This window comes from Saccopteryx bilineata, chromosome 2, assembly GCF_036850765.1.
Source record: "Saccopteryx bilineata isolate mSacBil1 chromosome 2, mSacBil1_pri_phased_curated, whole genome shotgun sequence".
NCBI classification, from domain to species: Eukaryota; Metazoa; Chordata; class Mammalia; order Chiroptera; family Emballonuridae; genus Saccopteryx; species Saccopteryx bilineata.
In genome coordinates, this window is record NC_089491.1 from 22982472 (window position 1) to 23001700 (window position 19229).

Here is a 19229-nt window from a genome sequence, read left to right on the forward strand (position 1 = left end):
ACGGGGGATATTTAAAAAATATCAGATACAGACACAGCCTACACAGAGTTTACCATTAAGGGGGAATAGAACATTTTTACAAATGAAATGAAGGAAGCAAGTATAAGTGTAATTGTGAATTATCTGATCCAGAAGACAAGTCTAGTATAGATCCTGGTGTTAATTGGCCTAGACTATCTGGGCTCTCACAACCTGACGCTAATTTACAGGTGATGCATCAAGCTTCTGATTTGAGAAGGTTAGAGACTTTTTTCTATTATTGTCGGGTAAAGATGAACACTGACTTGAATGTGATTTTCTTCAGTTTTTCATACTTGTTTCTGTTCTTTTTTTTTTTTTTTTTTTTGTATTTTTCTGAAGTTGGAAACGGGGAGGCAGTCAGACAGACTTCCGCATGCGCCTGACCGGGATCTACCCAGCATGCCCACCAGGGGGCAATGCTCTGCCCATCCGGGGCGTTGCTCTGTTGCAACCAGAGCCATTCTAGCACCTGAGACAGAGGCCACAGAGCCATCTTCAGCACCCTGGCTTTGCTCCAATGGAGCCTTGGCTGCAGGAGGGGAAGAGAGAGACAGAGAGGAAGGAGAGGGGGAGGGGTGGAGAAGCAGATGGGCACTTCTCCTGTGTGCTGTGGCCGGGGATCGAACCTAGGACTCCTGTACACCAGGCCGACGCTCTACCACTGAGCCAACCGGCCGGGGCCTGTTTCTGTTCTTTTGCCAGAGATTTTCATCCAGCAGTTTATTTTTCTAGGAAGGATTTTGTTTTGGTTTTGGTTAATATCAATATGTGGAGTAGCCCTATCATTCATTCCCCCTGCAGTGGGCAAAGTTTCTGCTGCGATTTATTTATCTGATCGGCTTTTTTTTTTTTCTTTTTCTTTCTCGGCTTGGTGTTTATTGGTCTCTAAGGCAGCCTTAGTATTACTACGTTAGTTCTGTCATCAATCACGTTGTTGTGCTGATGTTTATGATAAGTAGCAGCCAACATGAATGACATTGAGGACACACAGTGGATTGTTGGTTAGATGCCATACATTTCAACCAGCCGATTTCCTTTTCGGATATTTTTTTGGGTAGAATAGCAAAGCTAGCAGGTGGATAAACATTTTTATCTTCAAGATATGAAATAGCCTGACCAGGCAGTGGCGCAGTGGATAGAGCGTTGGACTGGGATGCGGAAGACCCAGGTTCGAGACCCCAAGGTCACCAGCTTGAGCGTGGGCTCATCTGATTTGAGCAAAGCTCACCATCTTGGACCCAAGGTCGCTGGCTCAAGCAAGGGGTTACTCGGTCTGCTGAAGGCCCATGGTCAAGGCACATATAAGAAAGTAATCAATGAACAACTAAGGTGTCACAACAAAAAACTAATGATTGATGCTTCTCATCTCTCTTTGTTCCTGTCTGTCTGTCCCTATCTATCCCTTTCTCTGACTCTCTCTCTGTCTCTGTAAAAAAAAAAAAAAAAAAAAGATATGAAATAAAGTTACAATATAAATGTGGTTCTTGAAGCTGCCGGCACAGCCCCCCCCCCCCCGTCCCGGGAGACCTGTTTTGAAGTTGATTACTTGAATAAAATCATAGATAATAGGATAGTAAGGAAAAATTCCCAGCCATGTTCATAATTAGCGGACTGTATTCCTGATGCAGATCCAAACGTTGTTACTTAATAATATAATTAGCCAGAGAAACGTGTGCTTTAATGAACACTCCTATGCATGTGCAGTACAAAATTTGTGCTGCCTAGTTTTGTTTTCTTCTTTCCTGTGGATAGAAACTTTTTAAATGGTCTATTTCCTTGTGGTAGTGAGAGCTTTGGGTTTTCTAGTAGAACTATACTTTCATTTCCTATTGCAACCTCTGTTGGGTTGATTTTTGAGTATTTCTTACTAGGGGCCACCTGCTTTCTTTGATCTGAGTAGAAGTGGCAGTGTCTGCCATCACTCTTTAGGGTGGCAGTATCGATTCCAGGGCAGACGGAGGCCGCACCCCCACGTTATGGGGTTAGACATCAGTACCAAGGAAGCTTTGGGGGGTCACACACTGCAAGGGGAAGTCTAGTATGAGCAGCTCTCTTGCTCTGGGCAAGTTCTTAGAGACAAGATTAGGCAGAGAGAGTTGTCATAGAACCCTTCCAGATGATTCGAATGTTCCTTCATGCAACGTTTTCTCCCAAGATATCAGCTCGGCTGTAAGGTCAGTCCCAGTCAGGGCCGAGAGTGGGCCCCTTCATTAAGCATCTGCCCAGATGTGGACTTTGGGGTCATGTGAACCCTGGTTTGGATACTGGCTCTGTCTTTTATTAGTGGTGTCACTTTTGAATATGCTGTAAGCTCTTAGGATCTTTTTTTCATCTCTATAAACTACATGGAAGAAAACAAAACAAAAACCCATCTACCTTGCAGGGGTTTCTGTGAGTAGTAAATAAGGTCGTGTATATCTAATAAAGTACCTTTGATTAGTAGGATTCCAATGAATGCTACTATGCTTTAAATTATTGAGGTTTGAATAACTTTTTCAAAAGTCCCTGGTATAAGACGGGTATTAGTTTTTGTGGGATTTTTTGTTTGTCTATTTTTTTAGTTTTGATGTACTTGGTGTTCGATCGGTGTGAGTTACCTCTGTTGGATAACAAATATAGAGGTAATAATGTATTTGTGTCTTGTTTATTATACTTACAAATTACTGATGTCCGTTTTATTCCTCGGTGGCTGGATGCTGTCATGTCAAAGAAACATTTATTGCATTTTGAACAATGATAAACTAGCAGCAAGCTGTCAATGAACATCTATTTATTGAGTATTTACTATATAAAATACCATTTTAGATAGGCATTATGGGCTGCAAGAGGTTATAAATCTTTTTTCTAAAATTTATATATATTGATTTTAGTGAAAGAGGAAAGGAAAGAGAGAGAGAGAGAGAGAGAGAGGAACAGGTACATCGAGCTGTTCCTGTATGTGCCCTGATCGGGAGTCGAACCTACAACCTCTGTGCTTCAGGACCATGTTCGAATCAACCGAGCTAACTAGCCAGGGCAAGAGGTTATAAGCTATACAGTTCTGTCCTTTACAAACTGTCCATATATCTGGGAAAACATAATTATTTATAAAAAGACACTAAATCCTCAAGCAGGAAATAAAGGTCAGATGAATAGGATGGGTAATTATTCTTGATTCTCCCTCATCTCCCGCCCTCACATCCGGTCCATCACCAGGAACGCTGTGCTGCTTCTAGACCAGCCTCTTTCCATCTCCACCGTCACTCTCAAGTCCGCCCCAGGCCCCATCCTCTCTCTGTTGGACTACTGCTGCAGCCCCTCACTGCTCTCTCTCCTTCTAGCCCTTCTAGCCCATCAGTCAAAGTGGCCTTTTTAAAACCTACATCAGATTATTTTATTCCCTTGCTTAAAACCATCCAAGGGCATTCAAGGATTTTAAAATAAAACCCAAGTTCTTTGGTAATGCTCACAAGTCCACGTGGGATCTGGCTCCACTCTCCTCCCCACCCTCATCCTGCTGTAGCCTGCAGGTCGCCCTTCCCTTTCCAGAGCACGGCGAGAGCCTTCTCACCCAGGGGGCTTTGCGCTGCCTGTTTCATTTGCTTGAGATGTTTTTCCTTTGCCCCTAAACATGACTGGCTCGTTCTCATCCTTCAGGTCCTTAGTTCAGATGTTACCTCCTCAGAGACATCAGACCATTCTTGACCACCCTATTTAAAAGGTCTTTCCCATCTGCTTATATATCATTTACCACAATCTATAATTATCCTGATTTTATTTATATCAATTTATTCTCTCCCTAAGTTGTATGAGGGCCATGATCATGTCCATCTCCTTCATTGCAGTCATGACTAGCGTACTGTCTGACATGTACTAGGTGCGCAATAAATGCATGAATAAATGAACAAATGAATGTAGGCCACAAAGAAGTTCGGAGAAAGAAGGCACCCCTCTGTTAGTCGTAAAGCAGATTAGTCATTGGGAAGGGTTTTGTTGGGTATGAGGAGAAAGAGGGTGAGTGAGGCAGAGGGGAGCGAGCTGAGGTGAGAGGGGCAGATACTGCGGGATTTCAAAGATAGAGCAGCTCTTTACAGGCCGTGGGTGTAGAAGGGAATCTGACAGATGTGGATTCAATTCCTGGCCATCACATAACTGCCAAAGTGATGTTGGATGTGTTATTGAGCCACATTGAACCATTTCACCTGTGAAATGGGGACAGTTTTCCCCAGCATGGAGGGTTACTGTGATTATACTTAGGGCCCCATTGGAATGTATGCAATGAGAAATAGTAGTCATTCATCCCGGTATTTCATTATGATTCTCAAAGGTGGGGTTTTGTAGAATGTGAATGCTAAGAACTTAACTCAGTACCACTGATTCAGAAGTTGTGTATGTGTGTGTGTGTGTGTGTGTGTGTGGAGGGGGGGGACTGGGTCTCCAGCGTGTGTTTCTAAAACCTCCCCAGGTGATTCAGATGCACAGTGATTGTTAGAACCACGTGGTTAATCCAAGCCATACTGGAATCCTCTCTAAATCTACCCTGCCAAGGGACTGTCCAATTTGAAAAGGTCTCTGATAAAACTTACAGAGTCACTGGTCCAGGTTGCTTCCCACTGGGCATCTAATTGAGTCTCTGAACTTTAGTCTTCAGAGATCAGACTATTGATCTCTTGTCAACTCCCAACTTAAGATTGCTGGTATTAATTCAAAAATCTTGTAGTCCAAACTAAAGCCACCCTGGCTTCCATTACTCTTGGTCATGGCCAAGATAGAAGTCAAATTAGTTATCTCCTGCACTCTTATCCCTTTAGTATATGTGCTTCTACTTTAATCCAATTGCCACCAAGTCCCCCCACCCCAAACATCTTCAGTGTGCTGTTCAGAACTCCAGCTTCAAGGTCCGTAAATGTGCTTAAACCTATACCCTCATTCTTTTCACGGATGCTCCATCTACTTCCTGCTGAAACTGAACCCTGGCTTACACTAGAAGATGTGTTAGGTGTCAACAATGACTGGGCAGTCTTATGAAACATTAACCACCTGTTCTATTGGTTGCTCATTTACACACAAATATGCTCATGTATTAGAATATTTTGAGCCAGTACATGTCTAAAGGTTTAATGCTGGGACAACATGATAAGAGCCACGGGGTCCTGGTGTTTGGTAAACATCTATGAAAAGGAAACAAATCCCTGTGAGCAGACAGGGGACTTGACAGGCAGACAGGGTTGGAGAATTTATGAAATGACTACCTCATGCTGGTGCCATAACGCCTGATGATTTCAATCTTCACTGACCAGAGATTCTTTTTTAAAAATCTCAGAGCCAAGCAACAGGGCAGGTGGGTTGAGCTGTTGTATTGAGGGTCTTACGCTAACTCCAATGACAATAGATGAAACCCTGCTTGGGGAGGCCTCCCTCAGGGGAATAACCCTGGGGTTCTGCAACAGACCGAGCATCCAGACGGGATGGAGGAGAGTGCAGTTCCATTGCGTACACCAGTTCTGTAGCAGAAGCTCATTTAAGGAAGCCACGGATTTCTGGGGGTATGAGTGGTTGCTGAGGAGTTGGAAACATCATATAGTTCCCTCTGTTTCGAATGCTTTATTTCAATAAATGGACTTACATTTTAAAAACCTACCTGTTAGCAGTGCTACATTTTCATGGCTTTCCACAGATGGGGGAGAAAACTAAAAATCAGATTGATTTCTGTATTTAGGTGTAACTGGGACCTTTGGAATTATTAAGACCATCTTATTTTGTATTTTATATTTATTATACTTTCTTAGTATATGTGCTGCCAAGATGAGCGCTTTATTATGCTTTCTTGAATAAACTTGTATCTATGAGCTGCCCACTACTGCATGAGAAATAGAAGATGGTTTATTTCTTCCCTCTACCTCACTGCCCAGATTTTGTTGAAATACTTTGGAATTTTATTTTCAAATTTTATTATTTTTTCATTGTTAGCTTTGAATTTTTTTTTTCCAGAAAACATACACATTGATTTTTTTTTCCATTGTAAAATATCTGAAAATGACTTTTTTTTTACTTATATGTTAGGTCACATGTGGCTGGGTCTAAAATGGTAATGTCCTTTTCCTGTAAATACTTTCCCTATTAATTTGCTTTGAAAGGTTCAGAGATTTTTGTATGTATATCATTGAATATTCATTTTTCAATCAAACGCCTACAACTGCTTATTGTCTACTCAGGAGTTAATGATCTGAATGTGCGTGGCAAAAGGTACCAGAAGCTCTTAATATTTAAAAGAAACATGAGATGGATTATTTCATTGACCAGGGAATTCTTTATGACATAAATAATCTCATCCTTGGAATTTTTTTCTGTATGTGTGTTTATGAATCTCATTCAAGTCAGACATACCTGTTTTCCCTACTTCTGAACTATAAATCTTACTTTATATACCTGCACTTGGATTATTTAATGAGATTAGTATTTTCTCTGTTTCCGTATGAGTGGCCTCTACCTTTAGCCAATGTTTATCTCCACAATATGAATTATAGGGGTAGAACTCAGGTTCCTAACAAGTGCTGGGCTACCTCCCATTGCAGAGATCAACTGTGGCCGCCCTCTGGAAGTGCAGCATGCGTTCCTGGTGGGGAATCCCAGCTCCAGACTGGGCAGTGTGGCTCACTACGTCTGTCAAGAGGGCTTTGAGAGCCCTGGAGGAAAGATCACTTCCGTCTGCACAGAGAAAGGCACCTGGACAGAAAGTACTTTGACATGCACAGGTAGAGATTTTATTCTGCAGGGCTCCTGTTTTCTAGAAGCAGATGACCAGCGGGAGCGTGGGACCTAATGCTATTCAATTGCTGCCTCACTCTGTGCACCGTGCCTGGCTGTGCCACTTGCCTGGGTGGGCACCTGGCTTTAAGTTTCTCTACTGAATCCTGAGAAATTTAGAGGGTGGACTGGGAAAATAAATTGGATAGATAATTTTATGCTGCTATTTTTTTTGAAGCTCAGCTTAAATCAAGTGCTTCCTGTCTCTTCTGCTTGGCTGGTTGAGGAGTTTTTCCTCTGTGAACCATTTTCTCAGGAAGCCATACTTACAAGTCCTAACTTAGCACCTGTTGATAGCTTTTCCGAGAAAAGGTGGCATAATGAAACATAGGTGTTTTAATGTTTATTTTTTTTAATTGTGGTAAAGTACAACATAATGTACCATTCAAACCATTTTTAAGTGTTAAGTATATTCACATTATTATGCAACCAGTCTCCAGAATTTTTTCATCTTCCCAAACTGAAACTCTGCACGACAGTAACTCCCCACGTCCCCCTCCCACAGCCCCTGGCACTGCTGTTCTACTTTCTCTTGCTCTGAGTTCCACTCATTTAGTTACCTCCTATAAGTGGGACCAGGTAATCTTTGTTCTGTTGTGACTGGCTTATTTCACTTAGCGTAATGTACTCCAAGTTTGTCTGTGTTGTTTTAAATGGTGGGACTTCCTTCTTTTTAAAGGCCGAATAATATTCCATCTATGTACATACAACATTGTGTTTATCCATTCAACTGATGGACACTTGTGTTGCTTCCACCTCTTCGCTATTGTAGATAATGCTGCTATGCCCATGGGTGTGCAGATATCTCTTTGAGACCCTTCTTTCAATCCTTTTGGATATATACCCCCAAATAGAATTACTGGTGACAAGGAGTTTTGAGACTTCAGTTCAAATTCTAGCAGTGCCATGTAGTAAGTGCTGTGTGTCATGTGATAAGGCATTATTTTCTCTAAATGTCAGTTTTCTCATCTTTACAAGTGGGAAAATAAAGTCTGCTTTTCCTGCCTTAAAGAGTTACTGAGAGGAGATTCAGTGAGATGATCGATGGAGAGCATTTTGAAACGTGAAAGCATAGTGTACATGCTGGGTCTTAATGGAATTATGTGCCTTGCTTAAAGACAATCTCATGCGTGAGAAATGTGCATTTCCACGTGCTTTGTTTCCTAGCCGTGCCTCCAAGAAACAAGGTGAGGAAAGGCAAAGATTTTTAACATTTGTGATGACGGGTCTGAGGGTGTGAAAAACGGTTGATTGGCTCTGCGAATGTATTTTTAGATGTTGACATTCTTGGCTCCAAAGACAGAGCTCTAAAAGTGAAATATCAGGGTAGCTTTTGTCTAGGTCTCTGGTTTGACTTGCAGCAGAATTAGGCTATTTGTCCATAGAGCAATGATTCATGACTATTTGGGGGATACAAATTTGATGAAATCTATCAGTTCATTCCGTAGATATCTATGTAGCATACACTCTCTAGGAGGTACTTTGCTAGACGTGACCTTCTTGGAATTTACAGGGTGGTTGGGTAAACAGGCTTTTCTCCGAAGAAACGTACATACACATGTGCATATAATGCTTTACAAAGTCAAGGTGTTCACAGATCTCTGGAAGTCCTTGGGTAAGGCAGCCCTGGTGTAGATGGAGAACTCAGCTCCACTGCTGAGGTCCAGGCTGGGGCAGGCAGTTCTCCCATTCAGTCATCCCTACCACAAATACAAGAGGATGGGGGCTAGAGACTGCCACCATAGAAACCACAAGCGGCAGACATGGATACTAACTAACCCAGAGATCTCCAGAGAGGGGTCATTGACGTGCCCAACCTGCGCAGAAAAGCAAAGACAAACCTGTAACTAACGATGAGGACGCCAGGTTCCCAGTCTTTTTTTTTTAATTTTTAATTCCTATTTATTGATTTCAGTGAGAGGGGAAGGGAGAGAAAGAGACAGGAACATCAATCTGTTCCTCTATGTGCCCTCACCGGGAATTGAACCAGCAACCTCTACACTTTGAGATGATGCTCTAACCAACCGAGATATCTGGCCAGGGCTTGCAGTCTTAATAATTGCGGGAATTGAGAAAAACTAATGTCATATTGGACCAGACCGATGGTCATTCCAACCTATTATTGCATCTCTAACAGTACCTTTAACTCTTATTTTATTTTTAAAAAGATTTTGTTGATTTATTTTAGAGAGAAGAGAGAGGGGGGGGGGAGAGGAGCAGGAACCATCAATTCCCATATGTGCCTTGACCAGGCAAGCCCAGGGTTTTGAACTGGTGACCTCAGCGTTCCAGGTCAACTCTTTATCTACTGCGCCACCACAGGTCAGGCTCTAACAGTACCTCTAAGAGCTACTTGGAGGAAGGGAGGCAGCTGCCTCGCAGGATGCACAGTTCTACATGGGGTGGGGTGGGGGGAAGGGACGCGCTCCTGGCCCAGAGCGTTCTGTGGAGTCACTTGGGTAAGAGAGCCGGGCAGACCTCCTTGCCTCAGCCATTTGCTTTATTGCCCAAGCTGCTCTGCCTCCACCATTCAGAATTCAGTGGGGGCACAAAGATTAGTCACTACACGAAAAACCAGTGGATCCGCATGGGGCATCCTAAGCTATTAATTAGCTGATGCTTGTAGAGCACTTTGAAGAACAAACATGTTATGTAACTGCTAATTATAATTACCGTCCTCAGCCTGCCACCTTTCACAGAGTCCTTGGCTCCAGCGGCAGCGATTTGCATGGGTTTCTGCAGGCTTTGATTTAAGGAGAGAAAAGACGTTCTCCCTGAGAGCTGTTATCTTTCTGTGAGGAGGCCTGGACGCCTTCAATCAAGATTGGCAGCCAAATTCAATTTCCGCAGATAAAGGGGGGGGGGGGGGGTGATTTACATGCTGATTAATTCGCAGTGCCCTGCTCCTGAGCGCCGGGTGGGCAGGTGGGAGAGGCTTCTGGAAACCCCGTAGGGACAGATGCCGATTACGGGGCTCTTGCTCAGCTGCCCCCATTTCTTTTTTCTTTTTTCTTACTTCTCACCCACTTCTTCGCACCTTCCGGCCTGTCCCTTTTGTGCCTAACCTCTGGGTGTTGACTCCTCTTTTTATACGTGAATTAGTTCCAAATTGGGTGGAAGAATAGATCTTCATTTTAACCTAGGTTGTTTTTCGTCGAAAATATCTTGGAGCCCCTATGCCTCTGGCTTAGTGGCCTGCATCTGTATCTGTTTTTAATGGAGTGTGAACCCCAGCAAGGTGGTGGGACTTTTTTTTTTTTTTCTTTCAAAGGCCGGTTTGGACTGGAAACTCCAGACGGCTGCAAATTAGGTAACTACGTTAGTGTCTGGAAAAACCCCAGGTGGAAGCTTGATGTTCAGTGAGTTGGTTTACCTCAAGATCAAAGAGGTTGATTTATTCTTGATAAGACTGTGTCCCTGGCTTTTCATTCTGCACAGGTCATTTGGCTTTTTATGTTTAGAGTCGGTCGAAGTTAATAATTATAAGGTTGATGCTCACTCCTTCCCTGCTCTCAGAAGGGGAATATCTCGATTGGAACACAGCCTGTTGATCTCCTGGGATCCTGGCTGAGCCCCCTAACCTGACACCAGGTCCAACCACCTCCAGGCTTCCTGCTAGGCGCCCCCCCCTCCTTGATTTTTTTTTTGGCGACCCTCCTCTTCAACCCAGGATTGCCCACCCACAGCTCTACACATTTCAGATGGAAAAGAAAGGTCACCTGGGATAAATGGACTCATTTATACAGGTAGCCGCACGGCTGGCATTTGTTTGAACACATGCGTAGTGTTTGGACCATTGAGCATGATAGCCACCATTGATTGCACAGCGACTTACCAGCCCAGAGCTCTGCTAGAGGCCTTACTGCTTGATTTCATTTTGTCCACAGAAAAACCCTGTTAACTATTGTTATTTTCATTTCCTAGGTGAGTAATCTGAGACTCATGGAAGTTAAGCTGCTTTCCTAGGGTCATTCAGTAACTAACAGATGGCAGGGTTAGGATTGGAACTCAGGTCTCTTAGCCTCGAAAGCCCATGGTCTCTCTCCTGTGCTGGTGTTTCCCAAGCTTTGATTGTTTCTTTACCACCCGGACAGTGTTTGCTGTAACAGAAGTTTTATTTGTTTAGTAATTTTCTTAAAATAATTTATATTTAAAACAAACTTGTAATTTAAATTTGTTGGTCAAGGACACTGTAAAGCCTCTCTTATCATCAGTCTGAGCTAGGTGTATTTTTTTTTCTAATATACACAAAAATTAATACAAAGCAAGCATAAGAATTTATTTAAGTACAACCAAAAGTCATCCTAAAGTATATAATGCATTTTAGGAACTAACTACTCCAAGCTGTGAGACTTGTGGTGGGAAAGAAGGGAGATGACTTTCAAGGAAACACATATACCCTTTTTAAAAATTGATTTTTTGAGGGGGGCGAGAGAAAGAGACAGAGAGATCTGACCAAGGATCAAACTGGCCATGTCTGCGCATCAGGGCGATGGTCTAACCAACCAAGCCATCCAGTCAGGGCAACACACACTTCTCTGAATCTTCTCTTTCCTTGACTTCCTAGCTGCCGTGCTCTCAGCCAGCCTCTTACCTCTCTTCCGCACTGTTCTTTCTCCTCCGGTTTCCATTTGCTTTCGGTGTTTCCTGGTGCTCTGTTATTGGGCTACATTATGTCCTACCTGGATTTCTCATTTGTACCTGGGGCTGCAGTTGCTGCCTGTACAGTTTACATTCAGTGTTATTTTGTATTAGTTTCAGGTGTACAGCATAGTGAGATGGAGAATTATCTTTCTCACTCTTCTTGATGGGAGTCTTTCCTTGGGTTTCCCAGAAAAGAGAGCTGGAGGCAGAGGGCTTCTATTTATATGTTATACAATAGGGAAGGATGTCTCAAGAAGCAGGTGATGAGAAGGGAAAGAGAGCAGGGACGGAAGAAGAGCCAAGATAAGGCTGCCTTGTTGCATTGGGTTCATGCAGTGCAAGTGATCTTTCCGCTTGTGCACCAGTGCCCCGAGAGGTCTTTCTTTGTAGGACTGCTCTTCAGAGAAAAGAAAGACAAGGGAAGATTTACTCACTGTCTGCTGTCCCTATAGGGCGTTAATTCCCCTGCCCTTCCAAGTTGCACAGGCTTGGGTGTGGGTGGCCCAGCAGGGAAGCCCCTGAGTGGTCAGACAAGAGACAGCCATATTGTCAAAGCCCATGTAGGGCTGGACCAGGAAACAGGTGAGGCTGGGAGATTCTGATGACTCCGTAAAGGATATCCGATTCAGTGGGAAAGCCTGAATTTGGGCTGTGGAATGTTATTGTCTGGATAAATGAGGATTTACCCCCTTCAGGGATGATAGTATGGGAGCTTCTATCTTTAGGGGATTTTATTCTTTTTGATGCTATTGTAAATAAAATTGTTTTCTTGATGTAATTTTTTTTTCAAAATTAATTTTATTTATTTATTCATTTTAGAGGGGGGAGAGAGAGAGAGAGAAAGAGAGAGAGAGAGAAGGGGGGGAGGAGCAGGAAGCTTCAACTCCCATATGTGCCTTGCCTGGGCAAGTGCAGGGTTTTGAACCGGCGACCTCAGCATTCCAGGCAGGTCGACACTTTATCCACTGCGCCACCACAGGTCAGGCTCTTGATTTAATTTTTAAATTGTTCCTTGCTTGTGTACAGAGATACAATTGAGTTTTATACATTGACCTTGAATCTTGCAACCTTACTGAATTCCTTTCTTAGCTCTGGTTCTGTTTGTATGTGAATACCTTAGGATTATTATATCAATATATATAATATCATTATAATATATTATATATATTATAATATATATATATACAAGATCATGTCATCTACTAATAGAGGTAGTTTTACTTATTTGCAGGGAATTTGGTTTTAAATAGGTAAAAAGCTAAATCCTTGCCCTCTTCCCATCTGAACAACTTCCTTCATGATTAACTGTCCTTTGGAAACGGTGTTACCTCAGGGAACAAAGACCCTAATACAGTTTCCCACGCTGCCAAGCTCACTACATGGAATACATACAGAATACAGAATATTTTAAAAAGCAGAGCAATGTGAAGAAATCTAGTGGCTTCCTGGATAGATCAGGATTAAATAGCTCCAGTTCAAGGAGTCCCACAAGTATCCAGGGACCTTGTGAGAATTCATTTTAGTTTACCCCAACCTGCTCCTGAGGGATGGTCCTGAGTGGTCATACATATCATTTCCCTCTTGGGAACAGCAGTGCCCTGAAAATAAGAGTGCTCCATCAGCCGGTGGCACCTGCGCAGCTGGTTCAGGGCTCAGCTCTGGGCCTCTCTCCACCCCGCACGAGCAGAACACCAGTGGCATCCAGTGGCCTGCCAGACCAACCACAGGTTGGAATTTTTCCTCATACTTACCCAAGCAGGAATACTTCCTTTTCCTCCAAGTCAGGTAGCGGGGCCAGGCTCATTCATGATGAAGATAAATGGGGTGATTGGCCTGGGATATTTGAGTTGCCTGATTTGGTTTCTGAATGAGAGCATGAATGGTGAGCAGCAGAGAGATTGGCTGGGCAGATACACTAAGTCATGCCCTCCCATGTGGTCGCTGTTTAAGATTTTTTCAGACCTCACTGATGCATGTTGTGAGTGGATTATCTCTTTTTCTGTTTTAGAAATAATTACAGAAATTAATGAGGTATCGGTATTTAATAACACCTGTGTGAGGTGGCAGACAAACCCAAGAAGAGTCAACTCCAGGACTGAATATGTGGTAAGTAAAGCGATCAACTTTTTCCTGCTAGAGCAGAAATGTAACGAGGGACTTGCTTCTGGAAGAGCCTCTCAATCTAGGTTTTTGCTAATCTCATTATCCTTTAAAAAAACTGAACCGAATTTTAAAGCTGTCTGGATTATTTTTTTTTTAATTTTTTATATTCATTTTAGAGAGGAGAGAGAGAGAGAGAGAGAGAGAGAGAGAAGGGGGGGAGGAGCTGGAAGCATCAACTCCCATATGTGCCTTGACCAGGCAAGCCCAGGGTTTCGAACCGGCGACCTCAGCATTAAAGCTGTCTGGATTATTTTATTGTACATTTTGTGTTTCATATATTTGTCATTGGACAGGGTGTCTGCGGGGCTGTATTTATATGTGGTATCAAAGCTTGTTTCCAAGCACTTGCGTGCCACGCCCCCAGAGTCAGCCTGGAAGCATCTGCTGACTTGGTAACAGGAAGCAGTGAGTGGGTCTCAGGCTGTGACTGTCTCCATTGATCGATGGTCATTTGTGCACAGGGTAGCACTCCCTAGATGGATTCCTCATTTTATATCACTTCTTAGGGTTTATTGATCATTGGGCTGATCAGATGTCATCATTCGATACCTGATAGCAAGGTTTACCTTGTTTATCTCCCCCAGGTGAGCAGTGCAGGGTAAAAGGGAATAATAGGAGAAAAGGACCCAGTACCACAAAGTCTTTCTTGGTTGTTTGAACTGGTGTCATGGTGGATAATCTTTGTCTTTTCCCCTCGCAAAGATACACATAAAAGGACACCGGGTGGAGCCTGTGGATTCAGTTCATGAGGAAACAGTCAACCTGACCACAGACAGCAGGACCCCAGAAGTGTGCCTGGACCTGTACCAAGGCACCAACTACACCGTGAGCATTTCCACTGCCCCTCCCAGACGCTCTGTGCCAGCCATCATTTGGTTCCAGACAGCAGGTAGGTAGAAGCAAAGTCCTGTTTCCTCCTTGAAAATGCTAAGTGCAGGATGTGGGGAAAATGGGCTTCAGAATCTACAGGGCAGGAGAGTTCATGGTTGCTTTATGAGCTCTATAGCCAGGAGACTTTCTAGTAGAAAGGAGTCCTGTCTTATTGATGCCAGGCTGAGTGGGTTGTTGCTCATCCGGGGTGTCTGTTGAAGTGGACAGTAATTAGAAGGCATTTAAAAAGAGGACAACATTAAGAGGTGATGCAGTCAATTCTCAATTATCTGAGGCAATAGAGGGTAGCCACAGGGCTTATTTTTGATAGGAAATGCAAAAGCCATTTCTTACCGTTGCCTGTGAGAGGAGGAGCCAGGGACACTGACCCAGTGGCTTTACCTCTAGAGTGGGGGAGGGAACTGCCCACAGGTCTGATCTGGGCTGGGTAATAAAGTGACTGTGTGAGCTGGGCGAGTGCATAGGGATGGGCAGTCCCTAGATGCAGGAGGGTAAAGGTCAGGTGAATAGAGAAACTGGCAGAAGGAGCTTGGAGAAGTAGTAATAAACCTCATTGTACATAGCTACCACATGGATTTTTGTAATCACATTGTAACAATTATAACAAGTTTCTAAAAATTTTGGTTATAGGGTGTTAGGACTAATTAAATACTTTATAAACAAACCTTATGAATTCATTGGGGTCATCTTTTATTTGGGGGGAGTTGAGATAGTTCTGATTTGAGAAAATGTACCTCAACCTTCAATTATTGCTGCCACTAGGAACAGGAAGGGACACAAATTTGGTAGAAATAATAAAAAAGACTGAAAATCTTAATATAAAGCCAACTATGAAATTATACAAATTAGGTCCCCGGGTACTTGTCTATGAATAAAACAAAATGATTTTTTCTAAGTAAATAATATGCCAGAAAAGATATTATAAAATTAACATGGTAACTAACTAGAGAAGCTTGAATAAAAATGATAATGAACTGGTATGGATTTATTAGGAATATGTCTTTTTGAAAAGATCATCCCAGGACTTCAAAGTCATCTTTCATTGTTTGGTCAGAATGACAGTTAGCTATTCAGGGTCAGCTCTTTTTTTTTATTCTTTTAAATTTTTAGAAGATTTTATTATTAGAAGAGAGAGAGAGAAAAGGTGGGGGAGGAACAGGAAGCATCACCTCCCATATGTGCCTGAACCAGGCAAACCCAGGGTTTCCAACTGGCGACCTCAGCATTCTAGGTTGATGTTTTATCCACTGCGCCAGCACAGCTCTGGCCAGGGTCAGCTCTTTTTACCAATGTCTCATTACTTCAAGTTCATTTCCACTCGGAAAGCATGGTCTCTGGGGTCAGATAGACTTGGTTTTGCATCTTACCTCTGCCGTGAAAAGTTGGGTGACCATGGCTGAGATGTTTAATGTCTCCAGACTGTGTTCCTCTGTCTGATATTTTAAGTAGAATTGGATTAAATTTGCAAATTAATCTAGAGAGGGTTGAGGTTTAAACTGCATGATCCCTAATGGGAAACAAGGTACATTTCCACATTTACTCAATATATACTTAGGTTTTGTCTTCCCTGTTTATTTACATATTTTTGTAAAGATGTATCATTTTCTTCCTCTCCTGCATATTTAATTTAATTTAATTTTCAGGGTTCTGCTAGTTCTCATAAAGTAAATTTGGATGTTTTCTTTAATTTTTATGCTCTGGAAAAGTTTATATAAATCTTAAATTATTCCCTTCCTTTCAATTGGACACATTTGCTCATGAGATCATCAAAGTCCCACCCCTTTTGGGAGACAATTCTTTGATAAGTTTGTCAATTTCTTCTATGATTAATTTTGGTCTGTTTATGTTTCTTACATTTTCTTGAGTCAATTTTTATAATTTATGTTTTCCTTAAAAAGTGTCTATTTTGTTGAGATAAAAAATATATCAGCCGATTGTCATATGGAATATTTGTTTACAACTCCTCTGGGGTTATAGGTTATATAACCACAGGTTATTCTTACTCCTAATGTTGTTCTCTCTCTCTTTTAAAATTGATTAATTTAGTGTGGCTTGTCTATTTTATTATTGTTCTTTTCCCCAAAGAATAAACTCTTGGGTTTTAAATTATTTTTCTTTTTTCCATCTCATTAATATCTCCCTTATTTTTATTTTATTCTTCTTGGTGGTTATATTGTTTTATTACTAAGTTCTTGAGTAAATGCATAATTCAACTTATTTCCATTCTTTTTCTGTTCGATGATAAAAGTCTTGAATACTTCTTTCTCCCTTCTGTTCTGAATTTGAGCTGGGCCCAAATTTCTTAGGCATGATGGATACCTGTTCTCTTTATTCTTACTTTTAATTGCTGTTCTTATTTTCCCTTTGATTGAGGAATTATTTACGAGTGTGTTAATATATGTTCTCTTTATCTTTACTTTCAAAGCATTATAAAATTGCTATTTTGATTTCCCCTTTGTTTGAAGAGTTAATTATATGTTATACAAGCAATGTTTTTTGACATTTACACTTTATTGTTATTTCTAGTTTAGTTACATTTTGGTATTCTTTCGGTAGATTTATTGACATTTTGAGGGACTTATTCTTGGCCATTTTTTGTAATTTTGTGGTTGGTGCTGGATAGTTTTTGTAGGCAGAGTAGATCTAGTCTTCAGTTAACTCTATTAATAAGATTATTAATAAAATTTTGCTGGACTTCTGGTTTTTAAGTTTATTTCTTGTTGTTCTTTGCTTACTTGGATTGCCATTTTTCTCAATTTCTTTTAGAAATTCTAACTATTTTGTTTCACACGTTTTGATGCCATAATATTTATGTCCATGACTGATATCTCTTTTTTTTTTTTCATGACTGATATCTTAATTGTAGATTCTAACTTTTACCAGGAACAACACATGGCTCTTTTGCCTTAAATTACACTTCGATTAGTAATATTGCTTTGCTTGTTTTCTTTTGTTTGTACAATATGCCTTCACCCACTTTTTAAAAAAAATATTTTTATGAAGTTAGAAGCGAGGAGGCAGTCAGACAGACTCCTGCATGTGCCAGAACGGGATCCACCCGGCATGCCCACCAGAGGGCGATGCTCTGCCCATCTGGGGCATTGCTTCGTTTCCACTGGAGCCATTCTAGTGTCTGAGATTCTAGGAGCCATTCTAGGAGGCATCCTCAGCACCCGGGCCAACTTTGCGCCAATAGAGCCTTGGCTGGGGTGGGGCTGTGGGAGGGGAAGAGAGAGATAGAGAGAAAGGGGAGGGGGAAGGGTGGAGAAGCAGATGGGCACTTCTCCTGTGTGCCCTGCCTGGGAATTGAACCCGGGACTTCCATACGCCGAGCCAACGCTCTGCCGCTGAGCCAGCCAGCCAGGGCACCTTCACCCACTTTTGTTCTTCTTAAAAGCTCCCTGGGTACCATTGTTAGAGATGTACACTAGGGGACTGTATATATTGAGAAACGTATTTGAGAAAAATGTTACTGTTTTGCAGGTAAGTTAAGCAATTTACATTAGTGGTTTGTGATACAGTTCTTTCTTGTCATTGTATTTTCTTTTACTCTTTTTTATGCTACTTTGTTATATCCATTGTTTTCTTTTTGCTTCACAGTTTCTTTTTCTATTCTACAATCCATATTAAAAAAATAAAAAGAATCCTATCTGAATATGTATTTCCCTGATTACCAGGGTTAAGTCTGAATTAATGTTACCTTCTCCTTGAAAAAGATGTGGAAGTTAGTATTCTTTACTTCCTTTTGTTTCTTCTCCTCTTGCTTCCCTTTTGTTATTGTTTTAACACGACATTTTATTGCCAGCTCATTTCTAGTTACTTTTAGCATGTATTACATACTTAGATTTCTATTTTATATTAATTTATAGCAATATTTATAACAAGTGAATAAGACAGAAATCCCTTCTGTTGTGAAACTTCAGAGTTGGCTGATATAAATGTTAATTTTATTATTATTATTTTTTCACTAAGTCTTCTTAGTGTCCTGTGAATTTTTGGATCTTTAGAATTTGGTCTATCTAAATATCTTTTTCCATTAAATCTCTGACTTTTTTTTTTTTTAATTTGCTCTTTTGGTTCTGCAGGTGCTCCCCTGTGGAATTGGTCTTTCATTTTCTCTCATTTTCTATCCATGTCTTTCCCCTCTGTCTACTATGAGGATGTAGCATGTTTGTTCTCGGTATGCGTTCATGCATCTGTGCAGTGACATTTCTGATCTGTCATTTCCAATGCACTTTAAATTCTGTTCTTGCACTTTTGTTTCTTTATCTCATCGAGTTCCCTTTTTATTTCTGTCTCTTTCAACCAGTGTCCTCTCTGCTATTTCATTTCCTTTATTTTTTTTTTTAAAGATTTTGTTTATTGATGTTAGAGAGAGTAGAGAGAGGGAGAGAAAGGGCAGGGAGGAGCAGGAAGCATCCACTTATAGTGGTTGTTTCCCCTGTGTGCCTTGACTGGGGAAATCCGGGGTTTTGAACTGGCGACCTCAGCATTCCAGGGCAACATGCTCTATCCACTGCTCCACCACAGGTCAGGCAGTTATTGCATTCTCTCATTATCTCATCCTTTATCTATTTGAATCCATTTAAAAAAATGTTTTTACGGAAAGTTTATAACACATGTTATAACTTTATTCTTTAAAGTTTAATTTTGCTCTTATTTTGTTCATATTTTCCCCCAAAAGTATGTTCCCTCTTTGCCTCCTAAGCACAGTTTCCCTCTTG

General features: G+C 41.5%; 1 protein-coding gene across 5 annotated transcripts in view; it reads left to right on the top strand.

The window, feature by feature from the left end:
- SUSD1 (sushi domain containing 1) overlaps positions 1 to 19229 on the top strand; it is a 115606-nt gene that overhangs the window by 35480 nt on the left and 60897 nt on the right. For 4 of the 5 annotated variants that reach the window (XR_010729045.1, XM_066256508.1, XM_066256511.1 and 1 more), the window contains 3 exons: positions 6576 to 6755; positions 13460 to 13557; positions 14317 to 14503. Coding sequence is in view for 4 of the 5 variants with exons in the window: in XM_066256508.1 (XP_066112605.1) it covers positions 6576 to 6755; positions 13460 to 13557; positions 14317 to 14503 (465 nt within the window). In the remaining variant the exon portion in view is untranslated. The remainder of the gene's footprint in view (positions 1 to 6575; positions 6756 to 13459; positions 13558 to 14316; positions 14504 to 19229) is intronic. The other variant, XM_066256510.1, reaches the window with a different exon arrangement.